This window comes from Necator americanus, chromosome X (genome assembly GCF_031761385.1).
Source record: "Necator americanus strain Aroian chromosome X, whole genome shotgun sequence".
Taxonomy (NCBI): Eukaryota; Metazoa; Nematoda; class Chromadorea; order Rhabditida; family Ancylostomatidae; genus Necator; species Necator americanus.
This window is the reverse complement of record NC_087376.1, coordinates 23,562,360-23,576,918: the sequence shown is the minus strand read 5'-3', so window position 1 is coordinate 23,576,918 and position 14,559 is coordinate 23,562,360. Positions and strand designations below refer to the sequence as shown.

General features: G+C 42.4%; 6 protein-coding genes across 7 annotated transcripts; 3 read left to right on the top strand and 3 right to left on the bottom strand.

Moving 5' to 3' along the window:
• Nucleotides 1-1,881: 1,881 nt before the first annotated feature.
• On the bottom strand, nucleotides 1,882-2,154 carry RB195_025086 (uncharacterized protein; the record flags this gene model as incomplete). The annotated part of the gene is made up of 1 exon (XM_064213090.1): nucleotides 1,882-2,154. One exon carries the CDS (start codon nucleotides 2,152-2,154, stop codon nucleotides 1,882-1,884), a length of 273 nt encoding a protein of 90 aa, XP_064068971.1.
• On the bottom strand, nucleotides 1,882-3,228 carry RB195_025085 (uncharacterized protein; the record flags this gene model as incomplete). The annotated part of the gene is made up of 3 exons (XM_064213089.1): nucleotides 1,882-2,041; nucleotides 2,753-2,872; nucleotides 3,083-3,228. 3 exons carry the CDS (start codon nucleotides 3,226-3,228, stop codon nucleotides 1,882-1,884), a joined length of 426 nt encoding a protein of 141 aa, XP_064068970.1.
• RB195_025084 (uncharacterized protein) lies at nucleotides 2,400-3,885 on the top strand (the record flags this gene model as incomplete). Its single annotated transcript, XM_064213088.1, has 3 exons — nucleotides 2,400-2,405; nucleotides 2,831-3,147; nucleotides 3,198-3,885. 3 exons carry the CDS (start codon nucleotides 2,400-2,402, stop codon nucleotides 3,883-3,885), a joined length of 1,011 nt encoding a protein of 336 aa, XP_064068968.1.
• Nucleotides 3,481-3,885, top strand: RB195_025083 (uncharacterized protein; the record flags this gene model as incomplete). Its single annotated transcript, XM_064213087.1, has 1 exon — nucleotides 3,481-3,885. One exon carries the CDS (start codon nucleotides 3,481-3,483, stop codon nucleotides 3,883-3,885), a length of 405 nt encoding a protein of 134 aa, XP_064068969.1.
• A 14-nt stretch (nucleotides 3,886-3,899) lies between these two features.
• Nucleotides 3,900-4,589, top strand: RB195_025082 (uncharacterized protein; the record flags this gene model as incomplete). Its single annotated transcript, XM_064213086.1, has 1 exon — nucleotides 3,900-4,589. One exon carries the CDS (start codon nucleotides 3,900-3,902, stop codon nucleotides 4,587-4,589), a length of 690 nt encoding a protein of 229 aa, XP_064068967.1.
• A 1,948-nt stretch (nucleotides 4,590-6,537) lies between these two features.
• RB195_025081 (uncharacterized protein) lies at nucleotides 6,538-7,374 on the bottom strand (the record flags this gene model as incomplete). 2 transcript variants are annotated; one of them, XM_064213085.1, is made up of 1 exon in its annotated part: nucleotides 6,538-7,374. In XM_064213085.1, one exon carries the CDS (start codon nucleotides 7,372-7,374, stop codon nucleotides 6,538-6,540), a length of 837 nt encoding a protein of 278 aa, XP_064068965.1. The 2 variants fall into 2 exon arrangements, with proteins under 2 accessions (XP_064068965.1, XP_064068966.1); XM_064213084.1 differs by having other exon boundaries at nucleotides 6,538-7,335.
• Nucleotides 7,375-14,559: the final 7,185 nt, after the last annotated feature.

Genomic DNA, 14,559 nt, shown 5'->3' with positions numbered 1-14,559 from the left:
AGAAAACGAACAAACCGAAAGGGCCAAGAATGACCAAGTTATCGAGGTTTTGCGCTAGCATAAGATACCGCTTTGTCTCACCCTCATCGAATTAAGAACGACTTCTGACTTAGTTGAAACGGAAGCAGTCGTGAAAGTTCTGGACAACGGAGGTGCACCTACTCGTACCAGGGCGCATTAGTGAAGGCACAAGGGCAGTTGTAGAGTAACATCACATCTGAAATTTCGCCTTTATACAAGACTATCATCGCCCATCTGAAGAAGGGGTCCGACAGGGTGATACAATTTCATTCACAGTATTTACTATCATTCTCGAAAACGCAATGCGAAAGCTTGAATAGCACGAAATGAAGATGAAAGTTGGCAGCCTGCAGCTACACCATCTGCGCTTTGCTGATGGCGCCGTTCTGATAACATTGAACACTAGGCAGGCGGAAGGAATATTTGTTGAATTTGATGAAATGTGTGAAAAGATCTGCACTGAAATCTATGACAGACGATGTTTATGAGAAATTGATGGGGCTGGGATGCTTTACGCTCAACAGAATGAACATATCCGAATGCTCCAGCTTTATATACCTAGGTCGCGATATTATTATTATGTTAAACTATCAGACACTCGAGTTGAACAGGAAGAACCAAACGGTATGGGGAACATGCAAGAGCACCGATGATGTAAAGAAGAGAATTAGGAACATCCGGAAATACTCCATACTCGGCTATTAAACAGCATAGTTCTTCCTGCTTTGACCTACGCTTCGTAGATCTTGGCATTTCGCGAGCAGGAGGAAAATATGATCAGCGTCAGGGACTCTCAAAGGATGATACTAGGAGTATCCCTTCTCAGGGAAGTATGAAAGGGATTTTAGGTTCTGTCCTACGTCAACAATCAAGCCGAAATTTGAAGCTGTTTGTGGCGCTTGATTTGCTCACCGTCGTTGATAGAAATTTGTAGTAGGGGCACTTTTTGTAAATTTGTGTCGCAGAATTGAACTCGTTTTCGTAATAACTGACTGCTAACAATGGGTTCTTATTTTTTGGAGATATAACTAGACACTGATTTGACGCCATCTGATTCGTTCCATTCCTTCTGCTTGCATACTAGCGCCGGTGCATCTGGTTGATGCTGAGAGATCCATTTACTCTATCAGGGCACCATCATACTTGACGCTTTCAGACACGTCTCATGCCATCCCACTATATTCTAGCAAAAACATGTAGTAGTAGTCTTTTTGAGCTCAAATTAAACACAGTGTCAAAAAAAAATTAAATGAGAAGGACACTTTCTTTCTAAAGATAGGACGTCAGGGGCGCCGCGAGAATTACATTAAACTGATGACTACTAGCCTGAAGAAGGTCTGCAGATATAAAATCAGGTCCGAGGACTGTGCTAGCTTTCATTCTCCTCATTGCGACTCGCAGTTCCAAAGGGAGAATCCGTAGGAGAGCTTCACCAGCGGGGATGATTGAGCTTGACACAGGGGCTGACCAATGGAGGTTCGAGAAAAGAACCTCTTAACGATGGTTCCCGTCTCACGAAAAGAAGAGGTGCGAATCTCGTCTTGGTTCAGCAAGACCGCTAGCGGAATATTGAATAAGCGGAGGTCCATGCGGCGTTTTTTTTTTTTGGACGTGTTCTTCTTTGGGCTACTTCCGGAATGTTCTTCTGCCTGTATTTCAAAAGATCCTCCTACAACGCTTTTCTGCAGCTAGTGTTTGCTACTAACCGCTCAATGTGCAACGCATTCGAAGCAAGCCCCCAGGTCATTCTTCTTTCTAAAAATACCTTGGTGGTTTTCAAAATTCGATCCACGTTTATCGTGACCAGCTTCGAGGCACATTCAGCACAGTCTCGCAGTTCTCTGGACAGCAAGTCATAGTTCACACTTCAGTGTCCTCTTCAATGTGCCAGTCACCTTGGCGCAAGGAGTCCTCGCAGTCGTCGTATACTTCTTTCCTCATTCGTTGTTGATAGCACATGTTCTTGCCCATCGTGTGGCTAGGTCGTGTTTCTGCACGATAGAGACGGTGATCGAAACCACTACAAAAGGATAGTACTACCGAAACGTTAGGTAGACAGCACCTCCGGTCGGCGAGTATGTGGTCGATCTCCGCACGAAATGTGGACGACTTTGGACTTTGGGCGACTTTCATGCCCACCGGCGGTTACCTTTCTCCATGAAAAGAGGATTCCTATGGAAGAGGCGAAGGGCGAGTGGCAGATAACAACCCGGAGAGGCGATTCCCTCTTTCATTTCGATCTCTTAGTCCAATTGTATACTTCTCTTCGGTGGCTTTTCCTTGTTTTGCGTTAATGTCTCCGACAACAAATTTGTAGAAAGACTTCTCGTTGCAGAAAACTTCCTCCTCATGAAACTTTTCGGACTTATCAGTTGTAGATGTTGGTGAGCAGCAGTTGGTTAACGAAGAATGCAGGAAAAACAAAAAAAAATAGATCGAATAAAAAGGAATAAAGCACACCATTCCGGAGAATATAGCTCTGTAGGTACAACATTCTTCTCTGTAACTATTCTCTTCTTTTCAAATATAGTAATCACAACCGTACTCGATGTGTGTCTTGAGATATCTGGTGGGTCGGCGTGCGTAGATGACAATTAACCTCCATAGAGGCTGAAGTAGTTTGTGATGAAAATTTGAAAGATAGAGAGTTTTTTTTTTGAAATTGACATCATTCAAGAGATGTCCTTCCTCCTAAAAAACATATCCATTTGATCACCTTGACCTTGATTACCTTGACTCCCGTTGATCTTCGAACTGGTCGAGCGGACGCCAGTAATTCTTCCATTCTTCTGTAATTCTTCCATTCCAGTCCGAGCTCGCAAGGCTTTGCAGAGTGGCGATAAAGGAAGACCTTAAAGAGAGAAGAGCAGAAGTGCTGGCGGAAGCTGCAGAGGCGAGGAAAAGCATCCACTATGCCCGCCGAGACTTCGCCAGTCGCAAGACGAGGATGACTGCTCTCCAGAACCCAAAGGGAACAGCCATTGCATCGAGAAGGGGGATGGAGAAAATCATCTACGACTTCTACTCCGATCTCTTCGACCATGTCCACTTGCCTGCTCACCATCTGAGGGAAGACGGACATGTCACTCCAGAGATTCTCCCGTCCGAAATACGACATGCTATTATGTGAGAGGTGAGAAATCGTACGGCACCCGGTCCCGACAGAATAAGACCAGAACACCTGATGAACCTTCCGCCAGTACTCATCAACACCAGTGGAAGACCAGCAAGACCGTATTGTTGTATAAAAAGGGAGATCCACATGACATCGGCAACTATCGTCCAATCTGCTTACTGTCCGTCATCTACAAGCTCTTTACAAGAGTGATCCTTAATAGGATTGAAAAAGTCTTAGATGAAGGACAGCCATGCGAGCAAGCAGGGTTTCGAAAAGGATTCAGCACGACTGACCACATTCACACTGTTTCGAAACTCATCGAGGTATCACGAGAGTACAAGATGCCACTCTGTCTCACCTTCATCTACTTTAAGAAGGCCTTCGACTCAGTTGAGACGGAAGCGGTCGTGGAAGCCTTGGAGAACCAAGGCGTCCCTACTCAGTATATAAAGGTACTTCGAGAGTTGTACAGTAACTTCACGACCGGAATTTCGCCATTCTACCAGAATATCATCATTGACGTGAAGAGGGGAGTCCGACAGGGTGATACAATCTCACCTAAAATATTCACAGCCACCTTCGAGAACGCAATGCGAAAGTTGGAATGGGACGACATGGGAGTAAAGGTTGATGGTCGGCAGCCACACCATTTGCGCTTTGCTGATGACATTGTAGTGATAACACCTAGCATCAGCCAAGCGGAACGAATGCTGACCGAATTCGACGAAGCATCGGTCTTCAGCTGAATCTACAAAAGACGATGTTCATGCGGAACCGATGGGTCTCGGATGCTCCATTCACGCTCAACGAAACGAACATATCCGAACGCACCAGCTACGTTTATCTGGCTCGGGAATTGAACATGATCGACGACCTGACCCCCGAGCTAGGCAGGAGGAGACGAGCGGCTTGGGGAGCGTACAAGAGCATCGAGAATGTAGTGAAGAAGACCAGGAACACCCGGCTCCGTGCTCACCTCTTCAACACCACCGTACTTCCTGCTTTGACCTATGCTTCGGAAACTTGGGCATTCCGCAAGCAGAAAGAAAACGCGGTGAGCGCCATTGAACGCGCAATTGAGAGAGTGATGCTAGGAGTATCCCGTTTCACGCAAGTGAGGGACGGGATTCGAAGTTCTCTCCTACGTCAGCTATCGGAAATTAGAGACGCCGCCGCGTTTGTCCAGGAAAGTAAAATAAGGTGGGCCGGACATGTGATGCGCTTTAACGACGACCGTTGGACCAGAGCTGTGAGCGACTGGGTTCCCCGCGATATTAAGCACACTACAGGAAGACCGCCGACCCGATTGTCAGATTTCTTCACGAAGTTCTTCAAAGAAAATATGATCCACTTGATATTTGCACAACTTCCAATAAATCGAAAAAAAGCTTTCTGTAAAGACACACGAAAAGTCCTATATCTTTGCAGGTTCAACATTGACCGCAGCTGAGACATATTATAGAAAAAAATTGGAACAAATCATTTGACAAAGACTTCTTTCTATTGTATTATGCCGGCAGATGGCAAACCTAATTTGTTACAAATTACGAACTGCTTAAAATCAGAGTAAGAAATGCAAAATACTGAAGTTGTAACTTTAGCTGCAAAAAACAGAAATCCTGTTGAGCTGGAAAATTAAGAGACAAGCTCATACTACAACAAATAGTTTTCTTGCAGATTTTGTAAGAAAATAATTTTTAACTGGTAATGTCGGTCGTTCTTCTGGTTGAAACATTTCACTTTAGTCAAATTTAGAAAGTCTTCAGAGCCATGGAATTATAGCTATGAAAGATATCAACTTAGCAATATTATGTAGATTATGAATATGTAACTATCTTTTCAATTTTTGAAAAATATGTTCAATATATAATATGAAAAATCATATATACTTGGGGCGCAATCTCAGAGTCAGCGTTGTTAATGTATACCCGCAGGTAATTTTTTCAAAAAGTGTTTCCTTGATAGGTCTTGAAGGTTCTAATTACATTCATTCGGTAGAGCTCGCTCTCACAAACTAATTGCGTATAGATCTCATAATAAAGATCAAATTGAGGCGCGTTATTAAAAAAGACAAAAAAGACGCGGATCCACGTCTTTTTCGTCCTCTGTCGAAGGATTAGCAATCCTACTATAGAGGAATGGACATACGGAGGAGTTTGTTTTAGTGATTCTCTATGCAGGCAACCCGTCCCACATCATTTTACTGCTTTCTGGCGCTGTGACGTTCTGTGCCCTTTCTACTTGCCGGTACGGTACATCTGACTAAATTCCGCGGAATACGTTTTATTACCTTTTGGTGCCAACATGCTTTACTGCTTTGTTCTACTTGCAACATGCTTTGGGCTCGTCGAACGCGTGCCACCCAATTCCACTACGTTCAGACGCAGGTGCACCGATCCAAACCCCAGAAAGGTGGGCGATGGACCCACAGGCGCATCTTTCTGACGCTGAAGAACCCGTCCGACTATTCTTCGAGCATCCCAGCGTTAACACACAATCTGAAGTTGTGACACTCGTCCCTATCTCTCTGCATTCTGGCTTACGCACAAGTAGAGCATCGTGAAACTCGCTTCACTGCTTTGTAACAGCAACCCGCTCCTTAAACGTCGGGGGACTCGTCCTACCCCGGTCTCACTTTTCCGAGGCAAAAAAAAGTTCAGCATCTCACCTTGAACAACACAAAAAAAGAAGTAGAAGAGAAAGTTTGTTATGGCTTCAGACAAAGGACTTTTCTTTTCACAACAACTTGGAAAACTAAGAGCATTGAAAAATATGCAGTTCCTAAAAGAGAAAGAAACACTAAACACTTACGGACCAAAGTAGCAAACATAATCCACATAGAAAAAATCACCGCCGATAAGAAAGAACTCTAAGTGCAGATACTGAAAAAGATCAAAACTTTCAAAAAACAAAAGTCAAGGATTCAGCGTAATGCGAGAATTAGACATATGACAAACTTCCATATTCAATTCTTTCTCTTGCCGTGGTGAAGTCATGGTTTTCAACATCATGACCTGTTTTCTCTGCAACTTTCTTCTGGGATTTTTCTCTTTGAAATTTAGGGATGAGTTTGTTATTCTTAAATATGTATGTTACATCAAAAAAACTTGGGGGAAAAAGTCGTCATAAAAGATCAATAAATCAAAATTTCTCAATTGTTTTTTTGAGTTCTGCAAAAAAGATATTTTACCTTCAAAAAACTTCAGAAGAAATATTCCGAAAGAGAATGCGATTAGTTTGTGAATGCACTAAGCAAAAACTTTCAATCTATCTGTGTAATCTAAGGGCTGATCTCTTTTACTGTTTTGTAGAATTGGAGTTCAACATGCTCATAAAGGCATATATGCTCTCCTTAACACGTGACTAAAAGTAACTTGCCCCATCAGGTGTGTCATATATCATAACATAGTTCTTGACAGATGCTCAGCGACAGAACGCTCGCCTATCAGGTGGGTGACGCAGCTTCGTTTCCCAACGATGGAATGTTTTGCATATTTGTGGGCTATTTTGGCGACACACAGACGAACGCACACACACGGACTAAGCGCATTATTATATAGCATGATTGGAGAATCTTCGATACTGAACTCGTGTGAAACTTCCTCTATTATAATGCATTCACGATATTCCTTGATTATCTTACAGAAGGCAGAACACAGGTCTCTGTTGTCGTGTAAGGATCCAAAAAGTTGGTCTAAACGGCACAAGGCTGCTCTGTAATTGTCGTCGAGATTCATCTTTTCAAAACTCCGAGAAAATTTAACGAATATTTTGCGATCTCGTACCTCGATAGTACCATAGATTTCATGTAGTATTTTGCGGTTTTCGTCTGATTCTGAGAGGGATTCTGTGATTCCGGAGCTTTCAAGAGCCCACATTCCAGGTAAATCCGGTGCTATGTCATCCGGATTTGCACTCGTCATATCACAAGTAACCATTTCTTTCTTATTTGCAGAACAATTTTCGGAGCCTGTTACCATGTAACCAAAGAGAGTTGATAATGCAAAAGGATCAGAAGGGAGGCGAATGCCAGGTTTGGTAGAGCTTACGATGTCGTTATAATAATAGGTTCCTAGCAGCCAATCTGGAACAACTTCGATGTCGGACGAATCAAGTAGGTTGTATGATTCCGCATTATTGCGAGTAGCGTGATGCATATCAGCTTCGGACAAGCGCAGGAATATAATCCTTTCCATGATAATGTTTAAATTAAGAGGAGTGACGAAAAGCATCATTCCGTGTATTTCCAGAGCATGCGCTGAGACTGTTCGAGACTGTCTTCGCTCTTGTTTTCCTTAAAAGTTGTTATTACATGAAACGACTATTGCGATCATGGCAAGTTTAGCCTATTGGCGAGCGCTGTGGAAACGAAGCTTCGAATAGCACCAGTGCCCAGCATAGCTTGTACTTCTTCTTTCTCCTTGGATAGATGGTTAGTTAGAGTAAATTAGAACTCCGTAACCATTAGACGAAAGGAGAACCCGTATCAGTTGTGACACTGTTCAGGTGGATCACTTTTTCTGCTTCCAGAGTAGAGTCCACTTCCTCCAAAGGTGAGATGTTTACTGAACAACTCGAGTCGTTACTGCGACAATGTTTCGTATGTGGAGATCGGTTACGCTTAGGGTTCGCTACTCTCAGGTAGCGAAGGACCCTTGAATGATCTCCAGCGTGCTGTCTACTTCGTGAACGAGACTCAGACAAAAATCTTCTAATGTTCGAGAAGCGAGGATGTGGAGATCTACATATGCTTTTGTTTTTATCTTGCTGCCTTTTACTTCGCGTCTGGAAACTAGCGGGATGGCCATCCTGCGAGCGTGGGTTTCGTGTTGCGGAGTCGTGGCTTGGCTTGGCCACGGACTGGGTGTTGGTTCCATTTGCGGAGAACTACGTTATGCAGTCCATGGCGGTCGCGAATATTTGGCACCTATTCGCAAAGGAATTTCCCCTAACACGACTCCCACGTATTTTCTTGAGACGACGTTAGGCTGAGATGCTTTCTCTAGAAACTGGAGTCGTGCACGAGGGACCGCTCGACGCTTGAGTTTCAGCCGAGTAACCTCCTTGAAGGCACTTGTTATCACTGGTTAAAGATCAGCATGTATCTTCCGCATTTTCATCTTCCCTTCCCCCTTTTTTACGGGGCAAGCCAATGTTAAATTTTATCGAATATTTTGGAATTCTCCAATGTTACACTCACGTCGTTCCAAGATTGTCGTCGTCGGTCGTCATTACCATTGTCAGAGACTGAAAAGACCAGCTTTTTATTTCCCATGCGCACAAACAATAGAGTACCACTCGTTCAACCTTCACAACAAATTTGCAGTAGTCACATTCTTCTTCAGTCATGGGGTCACAAATATTCACATACCTTTCCCAACAATAAGATATGATAGATATAGAATATAAAACCAACGATATTCACCACACTCTATACGTCAGTACATTTATTCTTTTAAGTCTTTTCATGCTGGGTGATTCACAAGAGGTCGTAATCGCAAACCAAAGACTTACACGACATCTTAACGATGTCAAGCACATCCTAACTGACTGGGAAAAATGCAGAAGATGTAAGGATGTATAACTCTTTGCAGTATTGAGTGTTTCCCAATGCTCGCAAAGATCTATATATCTTCATCCGAACATAACAATTCACTGTCATCTCGATAATAAGCAAACTCAAAATGAAAATTGGAGCGATAACCACAATTCACGGTGGAGCTGTCGATAGTATTTCCAAAGAAGAGCTACCAATGAGTATAAAGAGGATTTTGATGCATATTGGGAAAATAAAGAAGGAATTCGGACAATCGAGTTTGCTTATGAGCCCAGTCAGAGCCTTGGGATAAGGTTAACTGAGTCAGATATGCAGGAGATGCACTTGTCGTGCTCAGACGAGTTTGATAACCTCGAAAGGCAACGCGCCACTGTTCACATAAAGGCTGCAGCGCTGTCTGGGCAAAATAGTGCGTTTAAGCAGTTTATGCGCTCTCTATCTTCGCGTCCAGTTGACACTCCGAAATTTCTTTTTCCTGATATCTTCCAGCTCTGAAATGTAATAAAGAAATATTTCTTCCATTCCATGTTGATTTTCACAACTCCTTTGTTTCTTTGGCTACTTTTGATTACCGTAGTCCTAACATCATGATATATAATAACGAGCTTAGTCCGTGCGTGTGCGTGTGTGCGTGTGCGTGTGTGTGTGTGTGTGTGTGTGTGTGTGTGTGTGTGTGTGTGTGTGTGTGTGTGTGTGTGTGTGTGTGTGTGTGTGTGTGTGTGTGTGTGTGTGTGTGTGTGTGTGTGTGTGTGTGTGTGTGTGTGTGTGTGTGTGTGTGTGTGTGTGTGTTTTGTCTGTGTGTCCACCCGGCGTCGAATTGGTGCGCTATGGTCATATAGCTATAAAATGGGTTGCGACGGGTCCTGCGGTGTCGGATTGGTGCGCCGGCGCCAGATACCCATAGAAGGGGTGCGACGGGTCCACCGGCGGCAGATAGCCATAATATGGGGTGCGACGGGTCCACCGGCGTCAGATACCTATAGAAGGGGGTGCGACGGGTCCACCAGCGTCAAATACCTATAGAAGGGGATGCGACGGGTCCACCGGCGTCAGATACCTATAGAAGGGGGTGCAACGGGTTGGTGGACCCGGTCATTGGTGCGCAGTAACTTAGTGTGAATGATGAGATAGATAAATGGTTGGAGCCGTTTCATAGCCGTGACCACTGGGCGATTTGCTCTTCACCTTTATGACTCCTCCGCGTGCCTATTTCCTTCTTCGTTCGCCTCAAGTTTGTAGCATGCCGTTCTCAGAAAGTGGAAACACGCATGCAAGCGGTTGCTTAAATAGCAGCAAGATGTTTATGTGATCTGACGTGGAACGCTATCATTATCAGTAGAATGATGTCTTTCACGTCATTTTATGTTAAAACATCATTCTGTGATAACTATTGAGGGAAATCAAGAGGAATACCCATACTTTGAGTAATGCTTTCAAATAGTATCTACATTAATCTCGCATCGAAGGATTGTTTGCAGCTGATGGTCGAATATTCACCAAATGTAAAATTGACGCGTTTAGAAGGAAAACTCCTTAATCTTTCGCCTTAATTTATAATATAAAGAAGAAAAGGAAAGCGTTGTTATAAAAACACAAATCTAATTTCACAGAAAACACCACTATTATTAACTTTCATTGATCAGTGAAGGGAAGCGAAGCTAAAACCACCGAAAGTCTGAAGTCCGGCTTTAGCCGGACATTCAGACTGGTCTTCTGATAAACACACGAAAGCCACCTTCTCAAGAAAGACGTCAGGCTCATCTATGATTCTTTTGCTGTAGCAAGTACCATGCTTCCTTCCATTACGTTTCCTTCGCTACTTGTTTAGACTTCCAATACGTATCATAAAATTCGTCCTCCACCGCATATACAACCTTTGTTGTCAAATTTACGACATCTCTGTCGAATAAGTGATCGCAATCCCTACCTTCTTTAAGGATGTTCGGCACTGTACCTAACGCCGATAAAGATTCCATGGAGATAGGTGAGCACGAAGCGTGACACGCCTCACAAGTTGCTGAAATCGAGGCCGTACCCATGTTGAGCATTATCACTCCACCTTAGAATTGACTTATAAACGCATCCTTGACTTGAATTCTGAATTAAGATACTTCGCAGAGGCGCCCAAGACAAGAATATCTTATTGGAACATCTCGTAACGTAACGTGAAGTAACGCGGCGCCGAAAGCATAACAGAACTGCAGCAGCGAAACGAGAAATGACACTCGAAAGAGGATCGATATTTGTAGGACGGGAAAAGTGGAAGTTTGCATGTGGATCGAATACCATCGTTAGGCCACGGAGTGGGGTGCGGGACAAGAGATACCTGTAAAAACCGGCTGTCCCCTCCTGTTCTCCCTTCAGCGCCGCGCGCCTCCGCGTAATTACGGCTGCCGCTCCACCAGTTAGACATCCTCTACGATCGACCGAGATCACCTACACCCCACCTCCTTATTGCTCTTTAATCAACGCCGCGATGAAGCTACGGATGTAGTCAATTAAGCGCATATTATTGAAAGAGAGAAGTAGATCCTTCTATCAAATGTAGCTTCACACAAGTGAAGATTATATCAAAAAAGATGATTCAGGGAAAAGAATATGATGCATACATTTTCACACATCTCATCATTTCACACATTTCACGCCTTAACTCTTCTATGTAAACTCGCAGTGCATAAGTATGTGTTTGTCACGATGCCATTCAACGAATTCGTGTTCAACTTTCAACTGCAGCAGCTATACCTACAGCAGCTTTATGTGCTTATTACTTTGTTTACATTCTTTAAACTCATTTCTACATTTTACGTTTTCAAAATTTTAGATAGATACGTTTATATAGACCGTATGTTAAATATTTCAGTGCTTGCTTGTACGTTTTATATAATAAAACTTTGTAAGGTTCTTCAAACTTCTTTCAGCAGCGTTTTATCGCTTCATTTCTATCTACTCTCTGCGTAAAATCAATATGACAGGTTAGGTGTATTAGTGGCGAAAAGAGACATTTCTATCTTCGAGATACACCTTTAGGTACAATGTATGTCTGCGAGGCATTATTTGCGCCTCGTTAGGCGTTGGATGCCAGTTCTACTCAGCTAGATAAGCAAGAAGAAATTCTTAGAAGGCGAAAAAAAAATTGAAAAATATAGCATTACACCGATTAGTGGGACATTCTTTGAAACATCTAATGCATTCCCAGAGATAGATCAGTGGTTTCCACCCAACAAGTCAAAACAGGATAATGTCATTTTCATTCGCATTTCTAAATGGCATATCACTTATACAAACCTCTTTCATTCATTCCTTCTTTTATGTTATCTTACAAGCATACTTTATGTATTCTCAAACAGCATCTAATATCAGGTACTTTCCTTTTCGTTCGATTCTAAAAGAGCTCATAAGAGCTGCAGGCGCAACGAAAAAAACTCGTCGTAAGAGCAGCAAACGCGGCAAAATGGGTGGGTAGGTTGGCGTGGATGGGGTACCAGGAAGACGTGATGTTTTTCCCACTCTTTCGGAACCTAACGACTGCATGAACGAACAGCATATCTACTCTCGTTGTTTCCAACGATATCTCCCCGGTACAGAACGTGAATAGAAACCAGTGCCATGTTGCTATTGCTGCCAAAAGAATAGGGAGATGAGAGGGCACGTTTTCGCACTGTGCTCTTCCATGTTCCTTCACTGATGCAAAATTAACGCAAAAAAAAAAAACTACCTTTCGTAATGCAATGAACACAAAAAAAGCCGCATAAATCGAGATCGCACAGAGGCGTAGAACGTCCACGCAAGAAGTACATAAGCCTTTTTTCAGCGCTTCGTCGATGATTCAACACCACTTTGGCTTTCATGACTTGACACTCCTGTGCAGACAGAGATTTGTAAAGCACTCAGAATTTGCTGTTGTTATTGTGTTGTTGTTGACATGTTCTTTGTGCAATGTTTCTGCATTTATTGCTGTGTCAGATTTGTTGTCGTTCTCTTTTGTGTGTTTGATAGATTTATTAATAGTTCGAGACATGGCCTCGAATTACTGTTACCGTGAATAGCGTGGGTCACGAAATGTTTTCCAAATATATGCACATCGAAATAAAGGTTTGGTTTCAATTCTGCGCTAAAACTCATGAGCTGTCAAGTTGAACGCGGTGAATAATAATGGAAATTGCCACGGTACGGATCACTAGTCCATCAAACGTTTAATAAGCAATAAGTCTTCCAATTCAACGAAGTTGAAGAAAACTTCCTAACCCTACCAATATAGAGCCGCTAACTCTTAGCCAATTAAAAAAAAAACCCGTTTTAAAGAAATTGACAACATCAACAACAACATTCACTATGTTAACTGAAGCTACTACAGTGACAGAGTGACTGATCTTTCTGGCGATGTGGTAAGATTGTTTCCAGTAAAGTTCTTCTGATTAAAAAAAAAACTTGTTGCAGTGATAATCTGTACATTTACATATACAGTTTCGTAGTTTCTCAACCGATTTTCACAACGGGAATCGTAAATAGCACAATATAAAGACATAATCACAACACGTTATATCAAGGGATGATATAATTATGCTTGCAGGAGCAGCTATATCACATTCACATCATATATAGTATATCACATTCACATAGGAACGACCTCGCCGCAGAGATTGTGTTGGATTGTTGCATTATATAAAAGGTTGTATAAAGACAGCATCGAATCAACATTCAATAAATAAAATTAAATAGGAAAGCATTCCTACTCGAAATCGACCCCGTGAGTCGAGTATCACGGCAAATCTGCAACTAATAATCTTTCGTGTCGTATTGCTCCTGTTTGAGAAATATTTGCCGAACTCTCAGAGCGGTGTAAGCTTCGCTCATCGTATTCCGTACATATATGTATACTCTCCGGCGCAAGCAAAGTCTGTGCAAGCAAGTATGCTAGGGGTCCCTGAAAGTTGCTTGAAGCTAACGCACGAATACAATTGCGGAATAAATTGTATTCAGTGTAGGTTGACAGAACAACGTGGATTTGTGCGCCGAACGTTGTAGTTCACCTCAAGCAGAAGAAGAAGGCCGTGAAAAGAATATACCGCAAAGCCGTTGGCAAGCCAATCGAATCCCCTTCACCCCGGAAACCGACAATGCTATAGTCGGTTTTTGGGCGCAAGGCCCACTCTATATACATTCGCAGTGAGTATGACCATTGTTTTGTTTGCGACTTGTCTCACTTTATCAATTTATATATCATTAAATTTCTCCCTCTCTCTGAGATCTATCCAAAACTCATAACGTTGAGAAAGGAGCAAAACGACGCCAAATATGCGCCAAATTGGAAGCCAACGTAGCCCAAGGTTATAGTTGAAAAGTGTTCAGAGACTCAAACCTTTACATTTGGTCAGAACAACAGGAAATTTTTAGAGGCAAACACATAAAATTGCTGATTTGCTACTTTTTTTTTTACTCATTTGTGCGATTTTCATCATTGTCTGGAACTGCTGTTCGTCCTTTGAGTTTTTGCAGCAAGGAGAGAAGTTATCAAAAAAAGTCAAAAAATGCTATTGAGGCCTTAAGTATTTCTGTATTTTACGAGATTTTTATTGTATGCGGACAAACGAACTTTGTTCGCACACTAGAGCAAGGCAAAGTTCGAAATTCTCACCTTTTTTCTTTTCCTTTTTATTTTTCTTGCACTTAAGTTAATATCCAGAACACAATTTGAATTGAAAGAACCTAGGCAGAACTCTTAAAACACATAATGTACTTTGCTTAATAAAGCTTGTTTTTGTCTGAACAGATTTTCTCGCCTTCTTGTAGCACTGTCTTTCCATAAATTTCCATAGTAAGGAAGAATATAAAACTTTCGCTTAGATTTCATGCAACTACATAT